General features: G+C 33.8%; 1 protein-coding gene across 1 annotated transcript in view; it reads right to left on the reverse strand.

Moving 5' to 3' along the window:
* Positions 1 to 461: 461 nt before the first annotated feature.
* The window catches only part of LOC149542452 (pentatricopeptide repeat-containing protein At5g27460-like), a 38587-nt gene continuing 23598 nt past the window's right edge, over positions 462 to 15450 (reverse strand). The window contains exon 3 of the mRNA XM_089797396.1: positions 462 to 2093. Within this exon, the coding sequence (XP_089653522.1) occupies positions 843 to 2093 (1251 nt within the window). The 3' untranslated portion in view covers positions 462 to 842. The remainder of the gene's footprint in view (positions 2094 to 15450) is intronic.

Raw genomic sequence — 15450 nt, forward strand, 5'->3', positions numbered from 1 at the left:
ACGATTGAAAGACAAATTTTCCGAAGGACAGGAAAACTGAAGGTAAAATTCAGTTGGTTTCTATACAACTGCCAGCCATATCAATTGCGTTGGATGTTTTCAGATGGAATGAAAAACAGGCTATGAGTTGATTGTATGCTTTTGTTTTTGCAATTCCACAATTTTAGTATTCAATAGTTTTTGTGATTAATTCAATGTCCTCGAAGCCTCATTTAACAGTCATCATGATTAGACATTTTAACGCACGATGCAATCCAAAACTATGCTGAAGCTCACTTTTCCTGAAGCAAATTTGTTAAACGACCTATATCACAAGCACAAACAAACAGGAAAAGTTTTCGTGCTATTAAAAAAATATACAAATCTCTACAGCCTATTCAGACGACTTAAAAAATGACACAATTAGTAATCAGATTTGCCAGAAACAAAATTGATACACATATAGGAAACATCAGCCTAGCTGCCTTGTAAAAGCATAAACATTTTTAATAACACTTCCCAGAATATCTTCCAAAAAAACGGACAAACATAGAACTTCTATGGAATATCATCTGCAATACAATCCCCAGCAAATAATGTATTTTAAATAATTCTGCAGATAATATCATAACTTGCTACTTAACTAAGATATCATCCTGCAGAAGAACAGCTAAAATAAAATATTGAAATGTAGTGAAAACAACTTTATGCCCAGTTGAAAAAAAATTACTGCGCCTAGTGCCCAAATGGTGCTTGCTAGTCATTAAACTTCTCTTATTATCTTTGATAACTTCACGACCAGTTGAAAATGATAACAGAACCTTGAGCGTATGGTATGGCCAACTTCAAATTATTGCCGGCATTTAACCTGAAGGTTTATTATCATTGATAACTTTACGCAACCTGTCAGTTTCCTCATCGGCACTTACTTTATCAATCACCATTTGTTCAAATATGTCATCAGCATTCTTCCCAGCTTTGACACGAGTTGAAAGAAGCAAGTTGTAGATCTCGGTAGTTACAAAGTGAATATCCCTAAGAAGTTTTAAAACAGAATCTGCCATTTCTACATTCCCTTGCTCCTCTAAATATTTCAGAATGCCAACGACATTTTCAGAACGTGGTTTCCAGTTACTATGTTTCACTCTCAATAAAGCTTTCGTCATGTTTGTAACTGCCTTATCCATCTGCTTGCTATTTAAATAGCCCTGTGCAAGAATTTCCCATGTTTTACAAATTGGCTCGCCTCTTTTCTCTATGATACGACTGTGAAAACTTTCAGCCTTTTCTAGCATACCTCCCCTCACATATGCAGCAAGTAGTATGTTAGAGACTCTGAAATCATAATTTAACCTTGATGACTCCCATTCTTTGAATATCTTCTCGGCTCCTTCAATGTCTCCAAACTTTGCCAGTGAAGAAATCATACATATATAATTATCAGTATTTAATTTATCAAATGATGTTTTTAAGGAATCCCATATCCTGTAAACTTCTTCCTTATCACCAATAGAGCCATTCATGGTAATAAGGTAGTCATATGCTTGGCGCTCACCTTTAGCAATGCTTTTTTCTGCTTCTTTTAAGGCAGATTTTGCTTTGTCTAGAAGACCACCTTTAATGTACATGTTTCCTAGAGTAATGTATGCAGTCCACTTTATGCTATCATCATTAGTCGATTTTAATTCATCCACTATGTTCTCTGCATCATCAATGCTAGACATAGCAGCACAAGCATTAATCCAGAGTCTATAAGTTGATGGATTTAGCTGTACATCCATTTCCTTTAAATGCTTCATTGTTAAAAGAACCTTCTCCATCTGTCCCGTTGCCAAATAGCAAGTCATCACCTTATTATAAGGATGTACAGTTGTAACAAATCCCAACTCCTTCATCTTTTCCATCCAATTCTCTGTTTTTTCAATCAATCCCTCCCTGGCATAACAATGGAGTAGAGCACAATAAGTGATTTCATTCTTTGCAGACTCCGGTAGATCTTGAAAATACATCTCAGCTCTATCAATGCCATACAGTATAGCAATCAAATCTAACTTGAGATAATAGTCATCAGGTGCAAGCACAAACTTAGGGTGATTTTGCGTCCACTCAAAAACCTGGAATCGCCATGAAAAAATTAAGTTACAAAACATGAAAGTCAACTCGAATTGCTTGAAGTATTGACATTCAACCAGATTAGAAATATACTGAATTGTTCTCCTATATGCATAAGCACGTTTGGAAAAAAACTAGCCTAAATATGAATGCTGTAAATAAAATTTATAACCATTTGAATAAGAATGATAGCATTGCTATACTCAAATTCATTATGTGTGAGTTCCAATGTAATTAGGAACAATTAATTAAGCCACTGCCCGCATTAATGGAGGCACTTGAAAGTCTTAAAATTGAAATTGAGAACATAATTTTTTTTCCTATTGGCTAATAAAGCGCTTATGTTAATTTAGTGCAAAAGCCCGCCCAATAACACAGTGAACCCATAAGATTTTGCAACCACCAAAGGTCCACAAAGCATAATCACTAACACTGCCAAAGTAACCTACAGCCAAAAGCATAGACTGCAAATGGTAATGGAAATTGCTGTAAGAATACACTCTTAAATGCAAGCAGTGACCATGAGAAAAACCAAACTCATGGATCACATCACTTGTGAAACAGTAAAAACGTTTACAGATAAAAAATCAAGATTTTCAACAGACTGTGAAGCATCCCAAATCCTAGCTAGCAAAATGATACTGCACATTTTCTATCTGATAATCGTTGCAACCCCAACAGATACTATAATTACATTGTATCTTTAAATTTCTTAAAAACTGAAGTCCTGGGAATTCCTCTATTGTTGGTGATTCTAAGAACAGTGATACAAAACAGTCATTACCCCTTTTAGCAGAAAATAATTCCATAATGCAGATAAGATGTTGATTCATGTTCTTGACTTTGCAGACTAAACAGTCTGCACTGGCCTAATTTGCTAAGACTGGCACTAATACAAACAAATGGTTCATAATCAAAAGTCTATGACTGATAATAATTCATATGATATCGACTGACAACAATGTTGATCCAGTGATTGAAATGCTCGAGCAGAGTAAGCCAAAACAATGGCCAATATAAAGACAGATTTCCGCAACAATATTGAATAGATACATCAAAGTGAAATCATTCATTTAATTTATTGAGGATTTGATGTATGTAACTTTTCTATTGAATTTTTGTCTAAAGAAAGGGGCATACCTCCATTAATGTCATCAAACATTTCTCATATCTGAAACAATTTCCTCATTTTTTGATGGAAAAAGTTGATTGTTATGTAAACAAATTTTAAAAGTAGGAATTTGAATAACTGGATTGATGTTCAAATTTTGACTTTTGGTACATATAGAACCTGTATTAGGTCTTTGGTGATCTGTAATTTAGGACAGATATTTCATTCTCTAACTTGCCTCCGTGATTTAAGAACTCAGACAAACAATTAAACACGAAGGAACGTGAGCTAGCAATAAAAGAACAGAAGGCATAAGGATTACCCTTGAAGAAACCCAGTTCTGGGGGAAAAAGCTCCAGCAAGTGTGAGGCCTATAACCCTCCTTATCTACCATCCCCTAATGAATATGATCTCAAGCCTTCTGGGTTTATTAACTTTATTACAGACAAGAATAATTTAATGTTACACTGTTAAGGCTTTGGCAATGGCAGGCCTTCTTGCTAGCACAATAGTCGTAATAATGAAGTTCTTGCAAAGCTGTCATAACATTGTTTTAAGTATATGAATCTTATCCTGCATACTGAAGTTACAGCTATAAGATAAGCATACAAATCAAAGGTAAAGAAATTCAAGTTTCAGATAACTGAGTTCCAGACAACTTGCATCAGGTAAAGAGAGCACAAAAATCTTAGCCACTTAGCCTAGCCTACAGTTAAAAGTCATGCATATAGGAGGATTGTGCACTACAGTAAAGACAGTGAAGAAACAAACATACAAATATATCCGAGTAACACAGCAGAAGCTAATAACAAGAAGGATTTGAGTAATACATATCTCCAAGGGTTGACCTCCAAACTGTTGATATAAGTTTTGTTCCATTACAACATGCAGAATCAAATACTTAATAGTTAAAGATGAAATAACGAATTTCCATCTCTCTTCAATAAGGATGCTCGTGTGCTAAACATGTAGGCAGATTGTGTAATCAAATGGGACAACCTCAAGGTTACTTCTTTATTGTGGACTTCCACTCAGTTTTATGATGTAATGTGCTTGTTATCACAAAGCGAGTTATGTTGTTCCTTCAATAGCCACCAACTTAACTTCTTCCAACCAAAGGACTGCCATGGAAAGGGTTTAGAAAGCTAATCTACTCCTCCAATGTAAGAAACTGTGGATGTTTTTGCAAGTCTACACTTAGTTTAGCCATCAACATCAACCAAGCTAGTACAATCTCCTTACGTAAATGTAAGATGTTCAAACTACCACCATTCCATTAACATTGTCTATTGATGCATATCAACGTGCAAGCAATAATCGAAGTAAAGCTCATAATTTTGCCATTCGACCACACATAGCGTACCTACAATAACCAAGCAGCTAGTGGTTTGGTCAAATCGAGATCACCAAAGATTGATTCACAGTTGCTTCCATTCATCTAAACTAATAATAATCTGAGAGAGAGATGCAAAGAACCATGCAATAAATCCAAAATGATCATATATACCATGCAAGCACAACAATGGATAGAGAGCAATTCTGGTAGCACTTTGACAACAACTCTCCAATATAACTCTTTCTAACTCACTCTCTAATCTACTCTCCTCTCTAATCTCTTAATCTCATAAGCTACAAATGAGAAGGCTTTTGCCTTTTATACTTGTTCAATTACAATAAAGGACCAAGATCTATTCAAAATCAAGGGACAAAATTAATCCATTACAAACCCTACTTAGGGTTGCCACACTATCATCCAATAGCATGAAGGCACCACCCCATGGACCAATAATAAAATTACAATGTTTTGAGAGTCAATGAGAAAATTGTACACTTGGCATAATATGATTGAGTGTGCTGGGACAGTTGTAACTGAAATTTGCTGATAGGTTGAAGAGAAGTGGGACTCATTTTCAACACAACACATTTCTAATTTCTTTGTTTCTCAAGTCCAAATTTCCTTCCTTTCTAAGTTCCAATTTTGATATAGAATGGCCTCAACTCAGATTTGAGATCTAGGATACCAATTCGTCCCCCGGATAGTTGGATGCGGACATAGAAGCGGGCGAATGTCGGATGCATCTAGATGCCCTGTGGTGGCTGCTCGGAAGCCAGCCACAGGCTTTCGAATGCAGATAGAAGCTAGATACTTGCATCCTACCGCATCTGGAAGCTTGTGACTATTAAAGTTTGTAGCTGCGATAGAGATATTTATCTCTCGAAATATGGACGTTATTACTGTTATTGTCATCTTCAGCTGAAAAGGACACTTATGTTTAATTTGTAACATTAAATGTAAATGACATGTGTCATTCTCATGCATTGAGGCATGAATATTCGAAGAGTCAAATCTAATTATAGGAGTTATGAGAATCTCAAGAGACCTTCAGTTATAATGTGAAGAGTCTCTCCTTTTCTTATATATATCACAATAAGCAATAGGCATCGTACACTTGAACTTTCATTATCAATAAAGATATATTTTTGTTGTGTGGCTGGGTTTTTCCCTTCATTCTAGAAGGGTTTTCCAAGGATATTTCTAGTGTTCCTTGTTTCAATTTTGTCTTCTTCTTATTGCTGGTTATCTTTATGGTTTTCTAGGCTTTAGATTTATAATGGTATTAGAGCGTGGTTTGATATCAACATGAGGGAGTCTTCCTCTAATGATAATCGTTTGAGCTATGGTTATGATCATACCTATTTTGAGTCTTATTATTATGGGTATTTGTTATGTGTAAAGTTTTATGTTTGCTCTAATTTCCCTCTAGAATGTCTCAGTTCTATTTCTCATGATCTCTGCATAAGCATTTGTCTGTTACTTTTGTTTGGTGTTTTCAGTTGTGGTAGTGATCTCTCACCAGCATTAGCTCCCTCGTCAAGTTATTGAATGATATCATTTATGAGATAATTTGATGTTTGCATGTTCTCGACTTTGTTTCACCATTTTCTGCTATTAGCCTTCATGTCTGAAGTTAAATTATATTTTTTATTTGAGCATTGTCTGTGGAGCACCTTTGATCACTTGCAGCCAAGGTCACCGGGAGACGGGGAGACTTTGAGGTCTCCGGTACTGGTACTGGTACCGGTACGGCAATTTTTCAAATAGGAGACGGGGGTACTTGGAGACGGCAATTTTTTATTTTTTTTAAAATAAATTTTTAATAGTTTAAACTTAAAGAGTCTAATACTAAAAGTAAATACAAAATTTCAAAATTTCAAAATAGTAATACCGTAAGACTAAAAGACTAAAGTAAATAATAAATTAATAATACTAGTGTTGTCACATTAAAAATTAAAATAGATTCATAGAGTCAAACTGTCAAAGATTATAATAATAATAAGCGGTCAGATACAGAAGTACATTATTGAAATAGATTTTAAAACCTGACAAATTGGCATTGCTACAAAAAATTTGTGAAAATTATTGAATTATTCAACATCAATGCATGCATAGAGACACACTTAGGACTTCTATTTTCTAACTAAGAGTTAGGATTGCTTAGTTTAAAAGGGAGTAAATCATTTTGTAATAGTGTTTTTTTTCCAGTTACACAGATTCAACTAACAAAGATTCCTATATTGGTACTAGGATATTGCCAACAGCAGATAAACAGGTACGAATAACAAATACAACTTATACATCAAACTGAAACATGATATCCTCTTGAAAAAACAGAAATATGGGACCAAATACATTCATGTTAACATACATAAAACCTCTAGTCTATCACTGTTATCGCTGAGTCTTTATCAGCAAATAGATGCTTGGTTTTCATGAGGAATAATACTATTATCAAGCATTTGCATATCAGATTTCTGTAACATACGTAATACTATCTTCTAATGCACTAACAACAGTTTTTGCACCCTAATTCCTCAGCCGCATAAATTTATGTGATTTGGGATCTTTACTGCAATCCTGTACAGCTTCCAATATGTTGTCTTAGACTTGTATCGTGTTCCTGTAGGTCACGTACATCACCAAGCAGTTGTTACGGAATTCATATAGTACCTTAGATTTTTGCATTAAAAACATTTAAATGAGGGCTAAAATATATAAAATTATTTAATATTATATTTTACATTTATATTTTATCAGGAGACTTCGGGGAGACTTCACTTTTTGGATAAGGAGACGGGGAGACTTCAGGAGACTTCGTCATGAAGTCTCCAACCTTTTTTGAGGTCTCCGGAGACGCGAAAAGTCTCTGAGACGCGTCTCGGTCTCCGAGACGCCACTTTTAGGGGGGAGACGGGTCTCCTGGTAACCATGCTTGCAGCTGTATGTTAGGGATATCAAAGGGTTTGTTAAATTTAAAATTGTTTTTATCTGCTTAAGCGCAGAATCTTCAATTTTAAAAATCACTGCAGATAAATAATCCTTATCGAAAGTTTTATTCTTAACTAAGATATCATGTTTGTAGAGTTTCTTGATTAAGTGACTTTGATAAGGTTAAAAGGAATGTCGGTTTTCTTTTATGGCATCTTTATTAACATCAATCTTTATATTTTTCATGTCGTTATTGGTTTCTTTCTTTTCTTTTTGGCTTCAGGCGTTACTTATTATTTTATTTTTCCGCATGAGGTTGCCTATGCATAATGCGTTTAACCAAGGATCATGACTTGTGTCTCATCGTTCTTTCTTTATCATTTCATGTTTTCTTTGTTTTTGAATGTGTTCGTTCATTGTCCAAGCATATGATTGTTTTTTGTTCTAATTCCTATGGGTTATGTCTTCTTTTCGAATGGCGATTTATTTCTGGTTAATTTGATCTCATGTGAAGGGCAAGGAGCATGATTGTTGAGTCATTCTATGGCATGACATTTCACCCCATCACAGGATATGAGTCAAGTGTAGCCATTTTATTCGTATTTGTCATAGCATCCCATTCACCTTATTGTTGTCATCAGAGTTTGCAACACGACAGTCAGAGACAAAGGATAATTCATTCTCGTCTCTCAAATTTCGAAGCATCATATTATGTAAGAGTTTGGTATTGTTGATTCATTCATCGGCTTCAAGAGTTATGATGTGGTTGTCGCATATCAAATTTGGTCTCTTCAGTGTTGAGTGTGTCATGTTCTAGCATCGGGACTTTCATCTCAACTGTTGCCGACGTGGACTCCCATGGCATCGTCTCTACTTAGTATTGGCGTTATCACAAGTTTTAATTACCGTGTGCCTTTCTAGGAAGATCTGTCATTTGCTCTTGTGCTATCAAAGACTACCGTTGGGCTTACCTTCAGATACACAATAAGACAACCTTTCAACTTCCTGAAGCATAACACTGAAATGTTTATTTGTATTTCTTGAAAAACGACAAGGAATATATGTGCATGAAATCATTTGCAGCTAGATGGAAAGCTTGAGAGATTGTTCTTTTCTATAATAGAAATAAGAATAGCTATTGACAGCTTAGTGTTTAGCACTGAGATTTTTTCACCAACAGTGGGATTTGGGTGGAATTCAGTGTTTCATACTCTAGTTTTTGGAGGAGGATCTGCAGTATGTTGGATGATTTAGGCAGGCTTGACCTTATTCATGGCCACTGTGGGTGCACATTTGTGATTGTCTTAGGCAAGACTGTGTCAAGCTAACACTTTGATTGCATTCTTCAGCTACAAAGTGAGACTTCATTGTGAAATACTATTGCATGAGGTTGCAGAGATAAGTATTGCATGGAATTAAAGAGATAAGTATTATTATGATGTTTATATTATTTTCTTATAATTATATTGATGCTATGAGATTTACATTAGCTGTAAAGGCATTATTATGAATCTCTATGTATGTGCATTCATTGAGATTTCACCATTAGATCATAAAGAGATGAGCATTTATGGTTATATTGATTTAAAGAGATTTTTTTAGCATTGATAGTTGATTTTAATAATCTCTCTTAATTGCAGGATGCAACAAGATAAGGATTATAGCTCCAGAAGGAGATGTTGAGCTTTAGAGGGAGATCTTAGCTTCGAAGGGAGGCTTCATAATTAAGAGGGAGTGCTTATAGAATCCCCTTCATTCTCATATATGGTTGTGATGCTTGTGGTATTTGTAATATTTGAGACTTCAATGGAACCAAGTCTTGTTTTTATTATGCCTATTTCTATTCTTCTGTGAATAAATGAGATTGTAAGATCAGCTACAATAACTCTTTCACTATGCAATAGTGAACATCATGTTGAAAGAGTCCATGAACACCATGTTGAGAGAGTCCATGATGTCATCATGTTGAGAGATTCAATGATGGGAATTAGATGTCATGTTAAGAGATTCCATGGCAGTTCACGTTGAGAGAGCCCGTGTTCAAAGGCTTAGCTATGAGTCTTATAAATTTTTCATGTTGAGTAATTCCATGATTATTAACAACGAGTAATTAGTAGGGTTTCATGTTGAGTGATTCCATGAATATGATTGATTGTTACAGGGTTTCATGTTGAGTGATTCCATAAATATGATTGATTGTTACAGGTTTTCATGTTGAGTGATTCCATGAATATGATTAATTGTTACAGTTGTTCATATTGAGTAACTCCATGAATTATGTTTTGAATTCATATGATTAGAATTTATCATTGACATTTTTGGTTGTAGCTTTGTGTGACTGTTAAGCTAAAGATTTCTCTCTTGCAAAGAGGGAGTGTTAAAGTTTGTAGCTGCGATAGAGATCTTTATCTCTCGAAATCTAGACGTTATTACCATTATTGTCATCTTCAGCTGAAAAGGACACTTAAGTTTAATTTCTAACATTAAATATAAATGACGTGTTATTCTCATCCATTGAGGCATGACTATTTGAAGACTCATATTTAATTATAGGAGTTATGATAATCTCAAGAGACCTTTGGTTATAATGTGAAGAGTCTCTCCTTTTGTTATATATATCACATTAAGCGATAGGCATTGTACACTTGAACTTTCATTATCAATAAAGATATATTTTTGTTGTGTGGTTAGGTTTTTCCCTTCATTCTAGAAGGGTTTTCCTAGAATATTTCGGGTGTTTCTTGTTTCAATTTTGTTGTCTTCTTATTGTTAGTTATCTTTATGGTTTTCTAGGCTTTAGATTTAACAGTGACTAGCTTCCAAGCAGCCTCCACAGGGCATCCAGACACATCCAAAGGAATCCACTGGACTAGCTCCCAAAAACTATTAAAAATTACGCAAAACTTAAGTTATTTTTATTTGCATGTACTCTAACTCATTTTTTAGGTCTTTTTTTTTTGCAAAGAAATCCTAAAACGACCCTAAAGGTGAACGTTGAAGCATTCACAAAACATTTTGTAACTTTGTTTGCAGCACTTCTCATTTGGTCTCCATTTTGCATTGTTAAGGCAAGTTGAGCATTTTTTAATAGGATCAACCAGAGGGCGAGTGATAGCTTCCTCAAAGGAGTTTTAAGCATTTAAGGAAAGTGTTTGATCCCATTCTTGAGTATTTCGATGAAAATTTTTTAGTTGATGATGAATTTTTTCAAGATTTTTTTCAATTTTTTTTTTATAGAATTAAAGAAGTTTGGGTATCTATTTTAGCAGTTTTTTTAATCATTTTTTTGCACTTGTATGCTTGATGTTCATAGTTGTTTTCCTAATTAAAAATTTTGATTCAACTGTATCAAGTATTTAAAAAGTATTTTCCATTTAATTGTTGGTGTTGTTGAGGAGACCCATAGCCTCAAGATTGAATCTTGTGGGTTGTCTTACAATGGCAAATTTTTGTCTGATATGTATATTGGATTCTTCAATGTGCTTAGATTGTGCTCTAATCTAGCAACTCCTCTACCAATTCTCCATTAAGTAAAATCATGTCAGTAAAAGTTCAAATTATTGTTTGACACATTCAATGTAGCACATAAACACATAAGCTTTGTGCTTTAAGAAGGGTTCTCAAAACTAAATGATAGGACTTAAGAGTTTCAAATAGATGGCATAAAAACCATAATGGAAATAATGGATGGCCTAAAAACCATAACTTAAGAGTTTTATTTTAATTTTATTGGCAATTATGGATTCACAAGAATCACTCTTCTCTTTATAGTTATAACTTCAATGTTTAATAATGTGTGTATACACAAATAAATACGAACATGTACACATGGGAAAAAACTGCCATACCCATATGCAAGAACCGGAATCCAAAACGACAACTTAGAAAGACTAACATATTAAGTAAAGTCGATTTTCCAGCGACTAAGGAAAAACATCAATCAATTGTGGAGGTTGATTTGTAAGTTTTTCTAAGGGCTTAAAGACTAAGTTGAAGATATAATTATTTATGCATGCTTCAATATTTTGAAGTTTGATCATTGTGCAATTAATGCCATGTTGAGAGTACTATTTTGATTATATCTATTATTAGACCATTACTCATCTTGTTTGAAATTTTCCACGAATAAAAAGTCATATTGTGATAAGTCTTAACATTGCCTATGTTAATACTATTATGAAGTAATTGGAAAATATTTGCTTGTAGTTAACAATGATCAAGAGATCAATTTATACAAGATACTAAATGATGTTTCCTTAAGAACCAATCATAAAGAATAGAAACATTCTATTCTAGAAACAAAAAACTAAATATTAGAAACAGTGTAATATTTATAGAAGATTACAATAGATAACCATTAGGTACTAAGCAAAGATAATAGAAACTATCTATTACCATAATACCCTCCCTTAATGGTTAATTTATCCAAAGCACGAAGTTGTCAAAAAGTGTAAAAGGCAGATTCTGTCTACTCAAGGTGCTCCACATTGTTCGCTATGGGTTGCGAACCAAATTGCTTACATAGTGCAGCTAAGTGCTTCCGACTTTCAACCTTCATGTGCCCAAACTTGTGGCAATAGTTGCATTGAATTTATTTTTTTATTGGAGCCTTCTAAAGCAGGAGCAGAGGACCTTTGTTGAGAAGACTATTGTGAACCAGAACCACCTTATTGTTGTTGCAATATTCGAAGATAGTTAGCATATGTTGTTTCCACGTGCCATCATGGCGACCGTTGAACTTCTGATTTCCCTCAAGCAAAATATTAATCAAAGATGCCATAGCACGTTTTTTAGTTTAAAAACGTGAAAATCTATGAAGGCACCTACTTCAAATCAAAAAATGGAAGACCCAGAAAATTTGAAAGATGACCCAAAAGAGAGCTCAAAAAACCGAAAAAGAATACATTGTCGATTTTTAGATTCTCTAGCTCAAAAATTGAGGCACCTAGAAAAAACAGAGAACCTAGTTGAGCTCTCAAAAAACCCACCAAGAATCTTTAAAAAGAATCAGCCCTAGCTGCAAAAAAAGCTTCAAGAAATGGTGGAAATGTGCAGAAAAAAACAAATGGATTTGGACAGAAATGGGTTACAGAACTGAACCAGAGGTCGGTGGATTCAGATCTCTCAGAACGGAAACCCTAGTCGGATTATAGAGAGAGTTGGAAGCACATATGCATGTAAATAATTTCAAAAATAAAAGGAGATGATTTCAACCAAGAAATTATAATTATCTTTGAAAAATCTTAGAGTGTTGGCTCTGATACCATATTATGAAGTAATTGGAAAATATTAGCTTGTTATTAATAGTGATCAAGAGATCAATTTATACAAGAGACTAAACGATGTTTACTTAACAATTGTAAAGAATAAAAACATTCTATTCTAGAAACAAAAAACTAAATATTAGAAACATTCTAATATTTTTAGATTACAATAGATAACCATTAGATACTAAACAAAGATAATAGAAACTATCTATTATCGTAATAAATACTCGTAGCAGCAAGAGAAAACTTTTGTTACCTAAAATGACTCTTGTTGGTTCCCAAAACCGGAGATTGGAAATCGAAGAGCCTACCACTTCTCCAATAGGATTCTACAATCAATTATGGCCAATGAAAGAGAATCACCTTGATTCCCTTGCACTTCAGGCTCTGCTACACCTAGGTGGATAAACCTTCTCCTCTAACCAAATCACTTGGTTCAAAGCTTTTCTATAGCGAATTTAAGCTTTGCGAATTCTCTGGCTAGCAAGGTCTTCGAACTCGATAAAATTGAAACAAAATGCTAAGTGTTTGAATTGTATTAATTGTATAAAGTTTTAACAGTGGATTTGATGCTTGTAAGAAAAAAGTTATAGATTTTTTGACTTAAAATAATAAAAAGACCAGTGCCTTTGCTCATCCGGGCAATAGAGTCAACTACAATGAAAATTTTCACATACAACTTTATAAAATTCTATGCACTTATACTCTCAACAATTAAATAGTCAAGATGGGACAGATCAAATATATATGCAATCTTAAATTAGTTCAAATTGAACTTTAACTCCTCTGGTAGGGAGACAAACTGAACATAAATACAGAAACAATTTGATATTTCACTATATTTATGATAATCACATTTAAGATGCTAAATGACCATGTCCACTTATCTTATATTTAAATCATATACGGAATTTTTAAAAAATTATAAAGGACGAATCATCTGCAGTATAAATCTCCATGTCTTTAAAAATAAACAAAGGATCTTTTATTTTATTATAATTAAAATTAAATAAATGAATTTATATTACAAAGTCATATTAAAGCTCCTCATTCCTCCTTGCAAATAAATATATTACATCTGTTCTTTGGAATGTCTTTTTCGAATATGTCTTGTAATTGTATTGCTTCTTCCTTTTATATCTCCTATTTTCAAACAATGTATCTTTTGAAATGAAAAGATACAATCTATTTATTTAAAAAGATAATTCCCTTTTAATTAATCTCACTACTTTGTTTGTTATTATCTTTTACTGTCTTTACGGCATCAACCTTGTAATTCATCGAATTCCTTGTCTTATAATATAATTTCTTCTTTTCAATGTTTTACAAGTACCGTCAATTATTATACTTTTATCAACATAACTTCAATATTATTTCCTCAATGTTATATTTATGGATGATAACCTTTACCCGCATTATCAACGTATGAATTGCTTGAACTTTAAATAGTTTGAAACTTTGATATGTATTAAATGCTGATTGACCCTTGCCAAAAAAATCTGTGATATATGTACTTCTGGTTCCAAGGTTGCAGGTAGGCATTATCCAATGATGAAGACAAGTGTAGTCCTGTACCTCCGTCTTCAGAATCGCATTTTTATTTATTTATTTTTTGTGCAGCGCTCATGCATACACCTCAATTGTGGACGGTTTCTCTTGAACAGACTTAACCATTCACGCTGAAGAATGTATAATTGCCTTCTTCATGTATATATACTATCATCTTTTTAATTCTTTTGCATGATGACTCAGCGAATTTTTACCTGCATACACACAGAGTTACCCAAACTGGTACCGTTGATATCTCTAAATTGGTGGTAGTCTTTATCGTTTCAATACCATGAGTCCGAATGTTTGAATCATAGATAGTCGCCACTTTTAACTCAAGCACAAACCTTCGTTGACATGGGTTATATATATATATATATATATATCCTCGTGTTTCTTTCGAAAGTTGTGAGTGAACATTGGAAATTCATGAAGGAGATTTTAGTGAAGAATTCTGAAAGAGAGCTGTAGACAAACATTTGAAGTGACTGGAGATCTTTGGATTGAATAGCTTGACTTGCAAACAACAATAAAGACTCTTACGACTGGTAATGAACTTCTGCACTCTTATATTTAGGAACTACAATATCAGAATAGTCAGACTTAAACAGATTAGATTCTGATTGGTGATATCAATGTTGGCAATAAAGGTCCTTGTTGATACTGTTGACTTCAAAGCCTTGTTTCTGTGATATCTCCGTTCTTTTTGATTTCCTGTATAATTTCTGAATCACAATAGTACTGTTTTACTCTGAATTCCACAATCTATGATAATGTTGGTATATTTTTGATGTCTATCAGTCCCCTATGCATCATTCGCTATTTTTATTTGAAAATATTGCAACTGTCCTTAAAGTCTTGAAATTGCTCATTCACTGTTATATGCAACTCTGTAACAATGATTTTTCTTCAAATATTTACCTAGCTTAAGCACATCTTTTAAGAGATCGATGCATTATCTGTCACATGCAGAGATGTCAAATCTTCCTAACACATTAAATATAGCCAATAGCCCTATCGCAATCCAATGTATGTTCCCCAGTCCTTTCCATAAATCAACCACCATTGATGTGTATGTATTTTTGGTTATATCTTTGACTTTGACATTTTGACATCGGTGATTATATTTCCATCTCCAACATTATAAATGGAGGCCCTGATTTTTG

Source organism: Cupressus sempervirens, chromosome 8 (assembly GCF_028749045.1).
Source record: "Cupressus sempervirens isolate cs-2001-9-10 chromosome 8, ASM2874904v1, whole genome shotgun sequence".
NCBI classification, from domain to species: Eukaryota; Viridiplantae; Streptophyta; class Pinopsida; order Cupressales; family Cupressaceae; genus Cupressus; species Cupressus sempervirens.